Genomic DNA, 16,582 nt, shown 5'->3' on the forward strand with positions numbered 1-16,582 from the left:
GGGGGATGATGCATTGATGTATCCAGTAACAGGAGCATCTACCGACAGAAAACCTCATATGTGGAGCAAAGATAGGACAAAGGGAGGCAAATTAATGCTCCCACCATTAAAATGGCTTGGGAGGATGAGAAGTAGGGATACTGTGAAAGATTACAGAGTGTTTCCCATGAAAAGTAGTACAGTCTGGATCCAAAAGATAAAAATGTGCAGAAAGTGTCCTGAAAAGCATATATATATATATATATAATATATATATATTATTTTTAAAAGTCAGCTCACAAGTATCTTGATTACATTTCTGAAAAAGTTTAAGGTTTCAGTGAACACAAAGCCATCTTAGCTGCTCTTTTGTTTGTCTGGCAAAGGAAAGAGCTAGACCCTGTGTAAGTCTCTAGGTTATGATAATCAGTTATGTTTCTTAGACAAACTTGTTATTCCCAGCTGCCCTATCAGGACCCCTACCAGGTGAGCAGAGTGGATCCAAAAACAGTGACAAGGTTCACACATAGCCCAGTGATCGACTTTCCAGCAACTCTATAGGCATGAGGCAGTTCCCCTTCTACCAGTGGCTTTTTGTAGAGATGCTCCCCCAAATCTCCATCCAGGTGCCAGCTACTTACATCTCAGCAGCTTCCTGAAGCCTCATAGTATTAAATTCTCTTCATCCTGTCTCTTTCTAAGCCTATGTACATTTTTCCAAAACAAATACCATATGGCAAGACATTTGGCCACTTGTTGTGCAGACAAAAGCCATTGTTTCCAACTTGTCCCTTGTGGTCCCTTGTGTAGGAAGAAAAAGAGGACAGCTACTTTTGCTGCTCCTTTTAAAATCCTAATTGATTCTGGAAAGTTCTTTGATTTTAGCCAAACAGTTTAACAAAATGCAGATTGTCAAAACTCCCTCCAAAATTCCTCCAAGAAGTTTCTTTCCTAGCAGAGATTTCATATAGACCAAAAATAAAAAAATGCCAAGGCCCTTGAGAACAGCTTTACAGCATCACAGTAAGGGGATGGGTGCTTACATGACTGTGGGAACAATAAACTCCCAGTCAACCCTGAATTTCTGTGGGATTTGCTGCTCCAGCTGGATGCATATAAGTCCATGGGGCCTGATGGGATTCATCTCAGGGTAGTCAGAGAGCTGCCTGATGTCATTGTGGAACGTCTCTCAAGTATTTTTCAACAGTCTTTGGAATCTGAAGAGGTCCCCATTGACTGGAAGCTGGCAAATGTGATTCCATTTTTCAAGAAGGGCAAAGAAAGAAGATCCTGACAATTACAGGCCTGTCAGTCTCACTTCAGTGCCTGGTAAAATTATGGAGAAGATTATTCTGGGAGTTGTTGAAAAACACCTGAAGGACAACACAGTCGTTGGTAACAGCCAAATTGGGTTCACAAGGGGAAGGTCATATTTAAAAAAATTGGTTTCCTTTTACAACAAGATCACCCATCTATTTGACCAAAGGAAACCAGTTGATGTAGTCTTTCTGGATTTCAGTAAAGCTTTTGATACTGCCTCTGTCCAGAAGTATTCTTCTGGACAGAATGACCAGAGTACAGTTAGATAAACACATAATAAGATGGGTAAAAAATTGGCTAATGGGTCGGGCCCAAAGGGTTCTTGTAAACGAGGTTACATTGGGATGGTGACCTGTCACTAGTGGAGTTCCCCAGGGCTCCACTTTAGGACCAGTCCTCTTCAATGTTTTCATAAATGATTTGGATGTAGGACTTGAAGGTTTTTTGAGCAAGTTCACAGACAATACCAAATTGGGTGGACCTGTTGACTCCTTTGAGGGTGGTGAGGTCTTGAAGAGAGATCTGGACAGGTTGGAGAGTTGGGCAACCACCAACAATATGAAGTTTAGCAAGAACAAATGCTGGATTCCACACCTGGGAAGGGACAACCCTGGTTATACATATAGACTGGGAGACAAGATTCTAGATATCAACCCCATAGAAAGGGATCTGGAGGTTTTGATCAACAGCAAGCTGACCATGAGCCAGCAGTGTCCCCTGGAAGCCAGGAGGGCCAACTATATCCTGGGGTATGACATTACTAACTTCGAGGGAAGGGATTGTCTCACTCTACTCTGCCTGGTGTGGCTTCACCTTGAGTACTGTGTACAGTTTGGGCACCACAGTATAAAACGGGTATAAAACTCTTAGAGAGTATCCAAAGGAGGGCTACAAAGATGGTGAAGTGTCTAGAGGGCAAGGCAAATGAAGAGCAGCTGAAGTCCCTTGGTTTGTTCAGCCCAGAGCAGAACAAGCTGAGGGAAGCCTCATGGCAGTCTGCAGCTCCCTCATGAGGGGAGCAGAGGGGCAGGCGCTGAGCTCTGCTCTTTGGGGACAGTGACAAGAACCGAGGGCATGGCATGGAGCTGGGACAGGGGAGGGTCAGGCTGGGGGTTAGTGAAAGGCTCTGCACCCAGAGGTGGTTGGGCACTGGGGCAGACTCCCCAGGGCAGTGGTCATGGCACTGAGCCCGCCAGAGTTCAAGAAGTCTTTGGACAAAACTCTCAGACACATGGTCTGATTTTTAGGTAGTCCTTTGGGGATCTAGAAATTGGACTCAGTGATCTTTGTGCATCCCTTCCAACTCAGTATATTCTATGATTCTGCCAGGCAGCATGGTGCAGAGATGACATGTAAACCTCATTAAATCATGGGAACAAATTCCTTCCAGTGGAGCTTTGCCTTTACTGGCAGTGATAAGGTTGGGCCAGTAAATATGAGGGCAGAGTAGAGCGAAAACAGTATTTATGGGGTGTATCTATGCTGTGTAGTTCTCATTACAATTCCTTGCAATAAAATCTAGCACATCAGTTTCTGCTAAATGGAGCCAATCCTGATGCTGGCTTCTTTGTAAAGTTGAGCTGTGGGCAGTGCTGAAACCCAGACACAGAAGACATAGCCAGAGCCACCAGCTAGTCCCAGCATGCTGGTGTATATTGGTGGGGTAAACATAGCAAAATACTCCTTCCCCCATCCCGACACCTAGTAATGGTACCACCTTCACCATGTTTCCCCAAATTACAGCCAAAGCACAGGCTCAGCTAACATATCTTTATTTGACTTCAGAAGCAGGCATCCAGATGCTAACACAGTAGAAGTGATGTGCTTCACTCAGGCTCCACCTATTGACAACAGTTCACACTAACATGTATTTTACTCTTGATTATCATCTAAGAGGTTTTATTGTGTGCTTTTTTTGTTTGTTTTTTTTTTTGTTTGTTTTTTTTTTTTTTTTGGCTGCTTTCCAGAATTTTATTTGCTGATCTCAAGAGTTTTTACTAAGCAAAATTCAATAGCTTTACTGTTTTTTTGTTTGTTTGTTTTTCCAAAGCTGCATGCATGCAGAACCATGTTGTCTCTGACAGCACACTGACTTTCTCTTCACCTTCAGTCAAAACTGTTGGTATCTTGCATGATGTCTGCAACCAGATGCTCAGAAATGGGGCAAATGTACTGGCTGGTAACTGCAGCAGCTTCCCTGGCATCGCTGTCCGAATGGCTGTTGGGAGGGGGAAAATGAGCAATAGTTTGTTATTCCTGTGGGAACACTGTTGGAATAGTGACAAGACCACCTTGTAAAATTCAGAGATGATACCCATGAGTAGATGTATGATAGAGGGGCCCAAATCACAGACGCAAGGTGCTTAACAGATGTACAGACAAGGTTATTGGTCTAATCATAGAATCACAGAATGGTTTGGATTTGAAGAGACATTTAAAAAATAATCTACTCTATCTCCCCTGCCATGGGCAGGGTCACCTTACACCAGAGCCTCATCCAACCTGGCTGTGAACACCGCCAGGGACTGGACATCCACAGCTTCTCTGGGCAACCTGTTCCAGTGCCTCACCACCCTCTGAGTGAAGAATTTCTTCCTTATATCTAATCCAAATCTGCCTCCTTTACTTCAAAGCCATTACTCCTTGTCCTATCACTATATGACCTTACATGCCCAACTTTCTTATAAGCCCCCTGTAATTACTGAAAGGCTGCAGTAAGGTCTCCGTGGAGCCTTCTATTCTTTAGGCTAGACAAGCCCAGCTCTCTCAGCCTTTCTTTGTAGGAGAGGTGTTCCAGTCCTCTGATCATCCTTATTAATTCTAGGCAATGTGGACAGAAAGTACTAAGGGCCAGCTCACTCCTCCTAGTTTTTGATTCATATCCTAGTATTTTGATTTAGTAGTTTAGTATTTAGTATTTATTTTTAGTAAATTTTAGTGTCCTAGTATTTTGATTTAATAATGAGATGTCTAGCTGAAAATGGTTGGTCACTGGGAAGACAAAATACCCAGGTGCTGGGGTAGTGTGTGTTTGAATCAGCAACTGCACCAAAACATGGTAGCAAAGGCTTTCTATTTCAACTGTTGGACCAGGCTTCCTAGTGAGATGTGCATTTGTTTATTTATTTTTTTAGTCCAGAATAGCAACTCTGCAATTAGAAAAGAATCTTATTTAATTTCCCTGGGTTTTATTATTTTTAATAACTGGCTTTATATGGCACTTTTTAGCTGTAAATCTCAATGTCAACATTGCTTTAGATAAAGCAAAACTGAGTGCCAGGCAAGGTCAGCATGTAGAAATTGAGATTGCTGTGAATGCAGGCATGGAAATCAATTGAGATTGCACACAGCTGCCTGCTGTCTTGCAGTTAGACCAAAGCATTTGCTTTGCTAGCTCTGCAAACCACCTCTGGGAGTGCAGTTGCTGGCAGAGTGGCAGGAGGTACAGAACTGTGTGATGGAGGGCTGCAGTTCAGCAGTGACACTCCCCAAGACATCACCTTGCAAGCTGATGCAGAGGAAAAGAAGAAGTGGTTTTAAAAGATGGACAATTTCATAGATCCAGTGGTGCAGCTATTTTTGAGGATATCAGCTGAGCTGTTTGGATCCTGTAGTGCAAGGACCCACAGACCCCATAACTACTGATTTTATCAGACTTCTACTGTCAGAGCAAAAACTGGACGTTTACAAGTTACTGAAAGTCCTCTTCTGAACTTAGTACTCTGGCGGTTGGGGCCATAGAAATGCCAAGGTGAAAAGTCTGTCCCTCCTACCTGGCATTCAGAAAGCTCTGGTACAACCACATAAAGCAAAGGTCCGCATTGCTGTCTTCTTCCTCTCTCATCTGCACATCTGTGTTGACTGGGCCTGGAGAGTTGCTGTAGATAAAGAGAAATATTAATTAAAAATAAAAATATTGTAACCACCACAGTTGTAAAGCTGTGTTGCTCTCTGGAAGGCAGGTTCATCCCACCTGCAACCTGCCACATGGGCCAAGCTCTGTTAACCAGCTGACTGACACTTAGCTGTGTAGGAAAAGAAAAAGGTATCCTCCTCAAATCAGGCTCAGATGTTCTCTAACTGGCAAGAGGATAGATTTTAATATGCACTTGTATGCTGCCTCATTACCCACTGCCATCATGTCCTTCAGCCTATGGATATATACCTTCTTCCAGCAACTGGAAATTAAAAATCTACTGCATCTGCCAGGATTTTGTTATTAGTGCATGCCCTAGAAAATATCAGAACACCCTGAACAGATGGGAAGGAATCAATGTGCTATGTTTCTGCCTTGGAGAACCAAGCCTGCAGGATGCCTCTGCAGGCAATTCTCTCCCCTTGTAACATACCAGAGTCAAGGACAGCAGCAGTTGTAGGGTGTATCACCCTGAGGGCCATGTACTGACAAGGTACATGATCATGGGCTTCAGTGGGAGCAAGTGGTTCAGTATTTCAGCTGTTCGAAGGAACCCTCTTGGCAATGTATATAATTATGTCTAACAGCTGCCCAGTTTGGCAAAGCCATAGCTGGGGACTACGAAACCCTGAGGTCTCCCTCATTCTGCAACAGAGCACATTTTTCTCCATGAGCATTTTCTCAAACACTTTAAGCAGGTAATTCAACTACAACATTCCCCAAAAGACTAAACCAAGCACAAACAAAAATATCTCAACCTGTGATATGGTGTCAAGTTTCCTGTCCTATGGATTAAGCTTGATACTGGCATATGCCACAGATAATGTTGTCTTATGCTTAGAAATTGCCACACTCGGAAGGTTTGTGCTGGTCCACTATTGCACAGCAGCTCCACAGGGGTCTCACAGGAGGAGACCAAGCCCCAGACAGCTTGCTCTTGTCTTGAGTTTTCCCAACCACTGTCCATGCCATCCCCCTTTCCTTGGAGCTAGGGCCTGCTCCCTGCAGCCTGCACTGCCCACGCTGCCTTCCTCTTCCTGAAGAAAGTTGAGCTCTTACCTGCGCTTGTGGCCCATGAGATTTTGGATGAATTTCTGAACCTGGGCATTTCCTCTCATCTTGCTGTATTCGCTGGTAAATAGTCCATCTGAGTGCCTCTGGGACCTGCATCAGACAAAATACAACAGCTTCTCCTCCCAACCACAAGACTTATCCCAAGGCTCTGAAATCTCTCTTGCCCCAGTATCCAGGAGCCTCATATCCCTGCCCTTCTGTCTCCTCTCATCAGCAGCAGCCTCTGAATGAGGCCAGCACTGAGTTTAGCTCTGGAACCAGAGGCAGTTCAGCCCCATGGGCTTCTTTTCCCACCTCCCACTGGAGACTTCCCTGCCCCAGGAGCCTGGTTTCAGCTCCTCCCTACCTCTCCTTGAGGCCCACCAGGTGTTTCACTAGCTGCTGCACATAAGCATTATCCTTCATCTTGCTGAGCTCACTGTGGAAGAGCCCATCCGCATGTCTCTCAGTCCTAGGTGGTCAGAAAAGAAAAAAATGGATGAAAAAACATGGTTTATAAGACTGGAGGAAAATGGTCATTTAAAACTGCTACCTGAAGGAAAGATAGACAAGAATTTGTGCTAATTTGGCAAAAGTTTAAAAAAGAATATTTTCTAAAAGTTTAAAAGAAACACCTGTGTTAACCTTCACACAGCAAAAACACCTGCCCTTGCTCTAATGTCTTCACCTCAAGAAATTGATGGACCTGCTAGGTAATGGTAGCAGTGCCAAAGACTCACACCTGGCTGATTGACAAGGCATTGAAAAAGTGCTCAAAAGTCTCAGCTGTGTCCTCCTCCAGCCTGAGTCTTTTGGTCTCTTTGGGCTTGAAATGCCCCTGCACAAGCAGGAGCAGAGACAACTCTGCCTCAGTCTTACAGATAACATTAGGAACTGGTGAACTGCCAGGACTGCCTATATTGGTTACGTTTTTGTGACACTAAGCTGTTTAAAACAGAACCTTCCACCTTTACCAACCTGTATAAGTATCTAGTAGGGAAACAGGCCCAAGAGTGATTTTTTTTGTGTGTGTGTGTGTAGTTTGGTCTGTTTAGGTTTCTGATTTTTCTTCTTAAGCAAGAAAAAAAAAAAAAACATTTTCAACATTTGTATTCCTTTAACTAAATCAATTTAGGGAAAAAAAATATCAGCCAAGCAGCTGTAACTTCTGGAAGGAAGATAAAAGGCTGGCTTTATAGTTAGCAGGCTCTTTGAACAAAAAGCCATGGAGAAAAAGGAAGCAGAGGCACAAGAAATGCTTACCTCTCCAGGGATGGAAGAGATGCTGAGAACTGAGACAGGACAATCATGGGAATAATTAACTGCCACAGACCAGTCATCAGGGAAAACATGTTGGCTCCTAAACTAAAGCACAAGGTTTTATGACCAGCAGAACCAACAACCTTGATCTTTGGTACAGTTTGCGTGCCACACAGAAGACAAGGCTTTATAAATAACTTTACTATAACTAAATTAGCAGAAATTATTGCAGCAAATATAGTTTTTCTTTAAAATACAGAAGATGAACAATTCAAATCATTCATGTTGCCAGTCATTTGTAAAATGTTTGTAGCTGTTATCCCACTACCACCATATAGTCCCAGCGCGTGCGTCTGAGGGGCCTGTTTGAGATGATGTTCGTGCTGGAGTATTGCTGTGAGTCAGTATAATATACCTTGAATAAGCAGGGAGGTGTCATGTTGAGTTAATCCATGGGTGGCACAACTCTGTGGAATAACGTCCACTCCACTATGAGTGTCTGAGAGATGAGTCTTCAGGGAGAGGATTTAAAATGCCCATTAAAACACCCCGCACAGACAGTTATTAATATACCTAGAGGGTGTCCAGGATAAATCTTTTTCTTTTTTTTTTTTTTTCTGTTGTCATTGTTTGTCTATTTTTGTTTTGTTTTCCCCTAAATTATCAGGCAAAAAGATTGGCATGTAGCAAAGAAGAATTCATCCACTCACAGGGGAAGGGAAGGACTCTTGTGTGTGCTGATATCTGCCTATCCTCTAATCTTTCAAGAGGGAAAAAAGAAATAGCACATTTTCAGTAACAGCAAAACCTTGTATTTTGTTTTCTAACTGAAATAAAAAGAAAATTGCATTTTGCTTATCACAAGCCATTGCATGTTCTTTCTTTTTATTTCCAACCTCATTTCACAGCTCTATGCCTGCAGAGATGCGTGTGTGCCTTTATAAGAGGGTGCTCACATTTTCCTAAGGAATACACAGAAAACATGCCTGTAATTTTTAATATTCCTGTCTTCCTCCTGCAAAGAAGCAAATCTTGCTTTTTAGTCTCTGTCCTGGAAACTCTCAGACTGTACTTGCTAACCCCAAATCAAAGTCCTCTTGCTTTGGTTTTATTCTAGTCTGAAACTAAACAGAACAAAGAGCATTAAAGGACTGACAGTTTCCTCAACACTTTCTCGCCACCCTCCTGGGACTGTTTTCTAATCTAGATACCACAAGATAAGATGAGACAAGATGGGGAAAGAGAAGAGTGGGGGATTTATGCAGAAATGTATTTGCAGTAAGCCACGGCACAAATGGGGGCTGCAGAGCAGAGAAAAGAGGTTTGGCAAAGAAGTTCGTGATTAAGAATCTGTAAGCTTCACCTCACACACACTTTTGATGCTTTTACGTTGGTTTCCTGCCTGGTTTGGTTGTGAGGGGGGTGGAACAGAAAAGAAGAACATTTCAAAGATCAGTTTCTTATGGGAGTCCATACAGTACAGACTCCACATTATTGCTTCCTGCTCGAGGAATGTGAAAGAGCTGAAAACAGACATCAAGAATAGGCTGTGCCACCCCTCAGGGAAGGGTAACCTGGACCCTGAGCCTGTCCTCAGTCAGTATAAGACCTGCCATACAGTGCCTTGCCCCCCTGGCCAACATCTCACCGCAGCATTTTGGCCTTTCTTGTGCCATCCCTGTGCAGGTTCTTGTCTTGGAGCACCACATTTAACAGCCCATTTTAAGCATCAGCCCTAGCTCCAGAGTCTCCCCTCTCTTCATTATCTTTCTGGCTGCTAGCCAGGGAGATCAACTCGTCTTTTCCCTTTCTGGACATGATCTTCTCTTCTGCATGCAGATTGCTTGTTGAAGTCTCTTGGAACAGTGATGGTGGTTGAGGAGCTTCCTTTCTGTGTCGGTAATGATTGATGATTACTTCGTATTGCATAGTTGTTTTATTTTATTTTTAATCAATGAGACAATGTCAGAAGGTAGATTTTGAGTTTCATCACTGTAACACTGTTTAACCTCCTTGACTTTCCAATCCTTTATTGCCCTCCCCAGTGCTGCTGGCTCTCAGTAAATGCAAACTCCTTGGACTGCTAGTGCTTTTAGCTGAAAGAAGAGCACACCGACTCAGCGCAGGACCTGGGAATAGCTCAGCCCCTTGCAGCAGACAAATCCTGCTGCTGAAATGTCACATCGCACCCACAGGCTTTGCTGAACGAAAGCTGCCATCACCTTGCAGGAGCACTACTGCCAGGAGAACTTCCCAAAAGGAACATTGCAAGCACTACACAGCCAGTTGGTGCACCTTCTTGCTCTTGCCTATCCCTTCCCAAAACTAAGGACCGTGAATCTCTGGAAACACATCAGCTTCAGCTGCTGTTTGGCTCTTTTCTTCCCACTGGCTATTCCAGAGGAGGAAAACCCCATCCATCATCATCACTGCTGCTCAGGAGAGGGATGAACAATGGCAATAGCTCAGCGAAGCATCACAGAGGCCCAAAATACACCACCCAAGCCTTGCAAGTGGGGAAGAGGCAGCCCATCCAGCCTGACAGCGTCAGCACAGCCATACTCACCACGTCGTGGTCACTGCAGGCTCCCAGCTGTCCCACAGCTGACAATGCACCACTGGCCCACTTCTCTTTGCAGCCCCCTATAAATCTGAAGCCCTTATCAAAAGCAATTATTTGAGTAAAGATATGAATATGAGTAATCATGGTTAACAGCAAATAACACATCCGGACTGAAACATCCTTTTAATTACTTTCTAAACCCAATCGGGTCATTCACAACAGTTCAATAGACCATATTTCTGCTGATGTGTAATAATTCCTGTTTGTGTGTTTAATGAGAGTAATTTGTAGGGCAAACATCCCTGTACCAATTGATTCACCATGATTGTCATCATTATCTCTCCTCCTGGCTTTAATTACCTCTTGATATGAGCTTAATCTTCTGCTCTTCTTCTTTTTTTTTTTTCTTTTTTTTTCTTTTTTTTCTTTTTTTTTCTTTTTTTTAAATTCTGGCTCAGCTTTTGTTTGCAATCACCAGGATGATTAGATGAGTGTGATTTGGCTAAACAATCTGTCACTTTTCTTAGGGCAAACATTGTCTGATCAGTAGGACTGGTCTGGGTTTGCAGGAACGGACAATATTTTTCAAGCGATGGTTTCACAGCCACTTCTGGGAAAGGTCTGGTGAGAACAGATTGTTCTTCGCAACTTCAAAGAAAGAAGCATACTGACACATGCACAAAAACATGCTGGATATATCCCCTGCCTTTGCTGGGTTTTGGAGCTGGTTGCTCTCAAACTTTGCTACTACAGGTGACATGGAAATGGAGGGAGAAAATAGGATTATGCTCTTTCTCTCCTTTTTATGTTGTATAGAGTAGCTTGGGAGGATTCATTGTTATAAATAAATCTTCTTATCTTTCTACTGGAAAAATAGCAATTATATTACACTTTTTCTCATCTACTTGACCTTTTTTTTGGGGGGGAAGCAGATGGCATCCCCATGCTAGAAGGCTGGGAGGAACCTAATTCTCCACACCATCTTTCCCTTGGAAGAATAACCCATGCACTGATGAGCAGCAAGCTTCAGCACTACTGTGTATGACTGCAGGCTGCAGCCATACCCCTACACAAGACAGGGGACTCAACAGCAGAGAAAAGCTGCCCCTTTCCAGGACATGAGGACAGGGAGGTGCCATGGCCACCATTTGGATAGAGAAATCCATTTTCTCCCTTGAGACAGTCCAGGTCAGTCCTACACACATTCAAGCATTTCCCAACCAGTTTGCTGTCCTTTCTGCAACACATAGACCTTACAGCTGCTTTCTTCAGCACTGTTAGAGTTGTCATTCCTCTGCAACCCTTCCACTATCTCCCTGATGCCCCTTTCTGTAGTGTTCACAGAATCACAGAATCACAGAATTTCTAGGTTGGAAGAGACCTCAAGGTCATCGAGTCCAACCTCTGACCTAACGCTAACAGTCCCCACTAAACCATTTCCCTAAGCTCTACATCTAAACGTCTTTTGAAGACTTCCAGGGATGGTGACTCCACCACTTCCCTGGGCAGCCTGTTCCAATGCCTCACAACCCTTTCAGTGAAGAAGTTCTTCCTAACATCTAACCTAAAACTCCCCTGGCTCAATTTAAGCCCATTCCCCCTCGTCCTGTCACCAGGCACGTGGGAGAACAGGCCAACCCCCACCTCGCTACAGCCTCCCTTGAGGTACCCATAGAGAGCGATAAGGTCGTCCCTGAGCCTCCTCTTCTCCAGGCTGAACAAGCCCAGCTCCCTCAGCCGCTCCTCGTAGGACTTGTTCTCCAGGCCCCTCACCAGCTTCGTTGCCCTTCTCTGGACCCGCTCAAGCACCTCGATGTCCTTCTTGTAGTGAGGGGCCCAAAACTGAACACAGTACTCGAGGTGCGGCCTCACCAGAGCTGAGTACAGGGGGACGATCACCTCCCTAGCCCTGCTGGTCACACTGTTCCTGATACAAGCCAGGATGCCGTTGGCCTTCTTGGCCACCTGAGCACACTGCTGGCTCATATTCAGCCGACTATCCACCATCACTCCCAGGTCCTTCTCTGCCTGGCAGCTCTCCAACCATTCCTCTCCCAGTCTGTAGCTCTGCTTGGGGTTATTGCGCCCCAGGTGCAGGACCCGGCACTTGGCCTTGTTGAACTTCATGCAGTTGACCTCAGCCCATCGGTGCAGCCTATCCAGATCCTCCTGCAGAGCTTTCCTACCTTCAAGCAGATCGACACACGCAGGCTTAGTCAACGCATTTGACTGAGCCTGCGTGTTACAGGCTCAGTCAACGCATTTCCTTTCTGTACAACCAGGTGCAGATCCACTGAGTCACATCCTTCTCTCACGGCATCTGAAAGCTCTTCTGAGCACCCAGCCCAGCTTTGGGAACCCTCAGTGATGCTAGCGATGCCTGCAATTCTCTGGAATTGTGTTTAAATCTTTATATTTTCTGTACTCGTATTTTACGACAGTATCACTGGTGAAAGGATCAGCTGGGACTGCTGGTGTTGCTCCACTGCAAACATCTTCAGCTGAGAATGGCAATGTAGGAACAGAACAAAGAGTGGGGAAAAGTTCATTAAAAAAGCACAAACAACATATAGGGAGCTAAAAATGACTAATGTTATTTCCTTTCATTTGCAAATAACGTCAACGGGTCTGAAATGCCCCCGCTATAGGGGAAAATCAGTGTGCCTGAGCACCTAAATGGGTCTAGAGAAGAGGCACGCTGGAGAGGCTGCACGGATGCCTGATGAAGTGGCCCCAGGATGGCAGCAGAGGGTGAATAACAGGAGAGAACAAGCTTTTCGAGACTGGAAGAAACAAGAATTGAAGTAACCTGATTTGTCTACTCGGCAACAAAAAGTGATTTTAGCCTTGCTGCAGCAGTTGGAGAGAGTGAAAAGGTGACGGGGTGGGAAGGTGTGTGTCCAGGTCCAGCAATGCTGCAACATAACGCAGGTGACAACTGTGGGCTTGAGTTTACACACAGCTTCTGAGGCCCCTGGTGAGGAAATTTAGGAGCATACAATGAAACTCAAAAGTTTTTGCAAGCTCTAATTTATGTCTGAATAAAGCCCAAAACAAGTCCTGAGTCCTGAAAGAGCATATGATCCTCCTAACTATAATTAACACTAAACTCTCATCAGGAGACATTGAGATAGAATGGATAAACAGCAATACTGCTAAAAAATATTAGCTGTCCGGGTTTTTGAGAATTTTCACCCTGCTTTTCCCATTTTTCACGTGTGAGCACTCAAAGTGGGAGTGAAGATTCCCCTTACCTGCAGGCAGCAGGCACAAAGTGTGATTAAATCACCCATTGATCACTGTAATCTGCCCCATTGTCTCTTTGCAACAGCATTACAGGGAAAGCTCTCCACCATTGACTGGAAGAATGACAAAAGAGAAGGAAATTGTTGCCCTCATGTGATCCCCAACTCACACAGATGTCACACCCAAGGCTGCAAGAAGTCAGAGCTGAAATGATCCTTGCCGCCTGATGCCAGTGACTTATCTAGACACAGGCTGCACCAACTTCATGTTGTCCCTGGCTGGAGGAAAGGTTGGGGATCACCTTCCAGCAGGCTCCATGTGGGAATTTATGGATGCTCTGCTTTTAAATAGGATGGGGCCATCCACAGCATCACAGGACCAACCACAGAACAGTGCCCACAGCTGTCTATGTGCTCAGGGAAAAGCTCCTTGGCCAAAATCGAAAGAAATGGCCTCAGTGATCTTATGTAGCTGTCCACAAGCTAAATGTTGGTGAAGATGGTTCAAGAAACAGCCCGAGTTTGGGAGCAGAGACAAGTTTTGTGCCTGAGATAGGAGCAGGACAGGCTGGGCTTGGGTGCCTTCAGTCTGGGCCTCTCTCAGATGCGCCCTAAGCCTGAGTGCTCCTTACTCACCCTGTCACACTGAAATCCTCACAGAGCCCATGACTGTCAGGAGGCAACCAGCACCTGAAAGTGTGGGTTGTGGTCCTCTTCCTATGGACCAGAAGAAGGCAGCCACATTTATGGGACACAACACAGTATTGACAGGATGTATAGTAAAGTCTGTAAACAGGCAAACTAAGGAGGTCAGAGGCTGTACATCAGCACCCCATGAAGAAGGCAGGGAGAGATGCCCTAGGGCAGGAGGGAGATGGGGTCTCTGAGCCTCGGGGCCATCCCTGAGCAGGAGGTGAGCTTCCCTGAGCGTGTTCCCAGGTGTAAAGCTGCCGGGATCTTTGTGCAGTCTCCTGTGCTTAGCCTTGACGCCGGCTGACATGCGCAGCATGGAGAGACCTGTGGTGAGCAGTATTAATTAAATCCACTTGCCACGGGTGCAGGGCTATTCTTGGCAGCCACACTGTCAGCTGGGGACACCCTCATGTGAGGCAGCAAGCAAAGGCACTGACCATCCTCACCTCGACACCGAGGATACCTCATTTATCCGAAAGGATACCTCATGGCTGGTGCACACCCTGGCACATCTCAGGGACACCAAGGCTGGGTGGTAGAGAGGAAGGTCTTTTTTCTCCTCCTTACAGTAGGAAGGAGGGGTGACCAAACCTGCCACATGACATGCATCACCTTAGAACTACACTGCCATAAATTTGGCAATATTTAAAGAAACCACGAGCCTGTCCTTTGGCTGTGCTGTAGGAGAAGACAAAAGAAACAGCACTTTGTAAAAGACAGGATTTCATCATAAAGGCAAGTGTTCTGATCCCACACTGCAAGAAAGACTCAAAAATTACCACACGCAGCTCCAGAGGGTTGTTCTGAGACATAAAGGGAGAGAAATTCCCCTTCATGCTTCAAGGAAATTGATACAGGAGATCAGGAAAGACTTTCTAGCTGGAGAATCAATGTGGGTACATCTCCGGTGGGCATTAAGAATAGGCTGGATAAATGCTGTTATTGTCGTGTGGATGTTGTAGCCCGTGCCTTGGATGGGGAAAGCCTATCCAGCCTTTGGGGTTGCTGTTTATCCAGGACAGCCCTTACAAGGTCGCATTCATGCCAGCTTGTCCACCGTCCAGACCCCAGATGTATTACTGCAGCAACTCAGGATCTGCTGGGGCTGCTTTTCTTCATGGATGCACCTTGCTTGGCCAAAATGTGCATTCCCAAATGCTCCTGCAGCCTCTGCACTGCTCTGAGATCTATGGCCTTGAGATGGCTGAGTGCCCTGGGGTGAAAACAGATTGAAAAGGTTGACAAAGACCATCTCACCCACCACACATGTCCAGCAATGGCATCACAAGTCCTGAGGGTGTCTAGGTGCAGCCATCTTTCAAGGATGCACAGTCTGTGACACCATCCAATGGTGGCATCTGCTGATGGCATGGGAGTTTATTGAGGTCAGATGGTACTAGGAACTGCATGGCTAAATCCTTCCTACGTAAAAGTAAAATACCCTTTAATCAGCTTAAAGGGTGTTCAGGAACTTCTACTTCCCCCATTCTGTTTTTTCTTAGTATGCATATGTGTGAGCCCGTGTGTGTAGTGAGAATTTTCTCTTTAATGTTTTCAGGTGAGCCTACTCCCATGCCAAGGAGCTGACCACGATGCTGCTATCTACTGAGAGCAGATTGGAGTCATTTTCTTGAACCACCTCCAAATCTGTTAGAGAAAGGACACTAATTGGAATAAGGGGATTGGGGGATTTAGCTTTCCAAATGCTCCTTTCTTGTACAGGATGGTTTCAGGAGTAGTTTTAATCTTTACCACCTGATCTGTAATTTTGGCTGCAAAAAAAGGAGGAATGGGATGGGGTGGGAGCAGGGGCAGGGGAAGATGTAGGTGGGATTGAAAAATGGAGGGAGAAGGAAAGTTACAGTCTCATACAGCTAAGTGAGACCTCAGAAAAACACCCGCCCTACTCCCAAACCCCAAGGTGGACTCAGTTATTCCAAGATCCTGAACAGAGCAGGGATCGTTCCCTGTCTTGGAATAAATCCACGTCACAGAAACAGACCCTCATGGTCCCTTTTGGCAGCTAGTGCATGAAACAGAGGGGAAAACCATGTTTCCTTTCTGGGCTGCTGGCTTCCCAGTGCCTCTGTGTGTAAATGGTCCACAGCAATCCCTAAAGGGCTCCCTCTTTGAGCAGGAAGCATGCACCTCCCTATGCCCAGTGCAACAAAATATCTGGGATCCGTTCAAGTCCCAGCCCTGAAGGGGAGAACCCCTTCCTTGTGGCTACAGATCCTCCACAGCAGCATGTGATTGAGCAAGGGACAAATTGCTCTAAGCCAGGAAGGTGCCTGCCTGGATCCAGGAGTCACCAGCAGAAAGGCATCTCTCGCTGCTGTACCTCTGGGGAGGTGAGGGATGTGTGCTCCTCTCTGTCTATTTGCTTATATAGTGCTCACCTCCTGAGCTGCTCTTGGGTCCCCTTATATTGCTTATTTCTCTCCTCCATTTTGTTCAGCGGGGCAGCAGAGGTCAGAGATGCCTTGTGCTTTGCTGTAACATATGGTGCCCTTCTGGATTTGCACCCGACTAAAAACAAAGTTAAAATGTGGG

At 45.4% G+C, this 16,582-nt stretch overlaps 1 protein-coding gene across 1 annotated transcript; it reads right to left on the bottom strand.

Annotated features, from left to right (window-relative positions):
- Positions 1–3,405: 3,405 nt before the first annotated feature.
- On the bottom strand, positions 3,406–7,620 carry SCT (secretin; the record flags this gene model as incomplete). The annotated part of the gene is made up of 5 exons (XM_082762790.1): positions 3,406–3,517; positions 5,073–5,177; positions 6,275–6,379; positions 6,636–6,740; positions 7,532–7,620. 5 exons carry the CDS (start codon positions 7,618–7,620, stop codon positions 3,406–3,408), a joined length of 516 nt encoding a protein of 171 aa, XP_082618916.1.
- Positions 7,621–16,582: the final 8,962 nt, after the last annotated feature.

The sequence above is a fragment of the Aythya marila genome (genome assembly GCF_965140915.1).
Source record: "Aythya marila genome assembly, chromosome: 5".
NCBI classification, from domain to species: Eukaryota; Metazoa; Chordata; class Aves; order Anseriformes; family Anatidae; genus Aythya; species Aythya marila.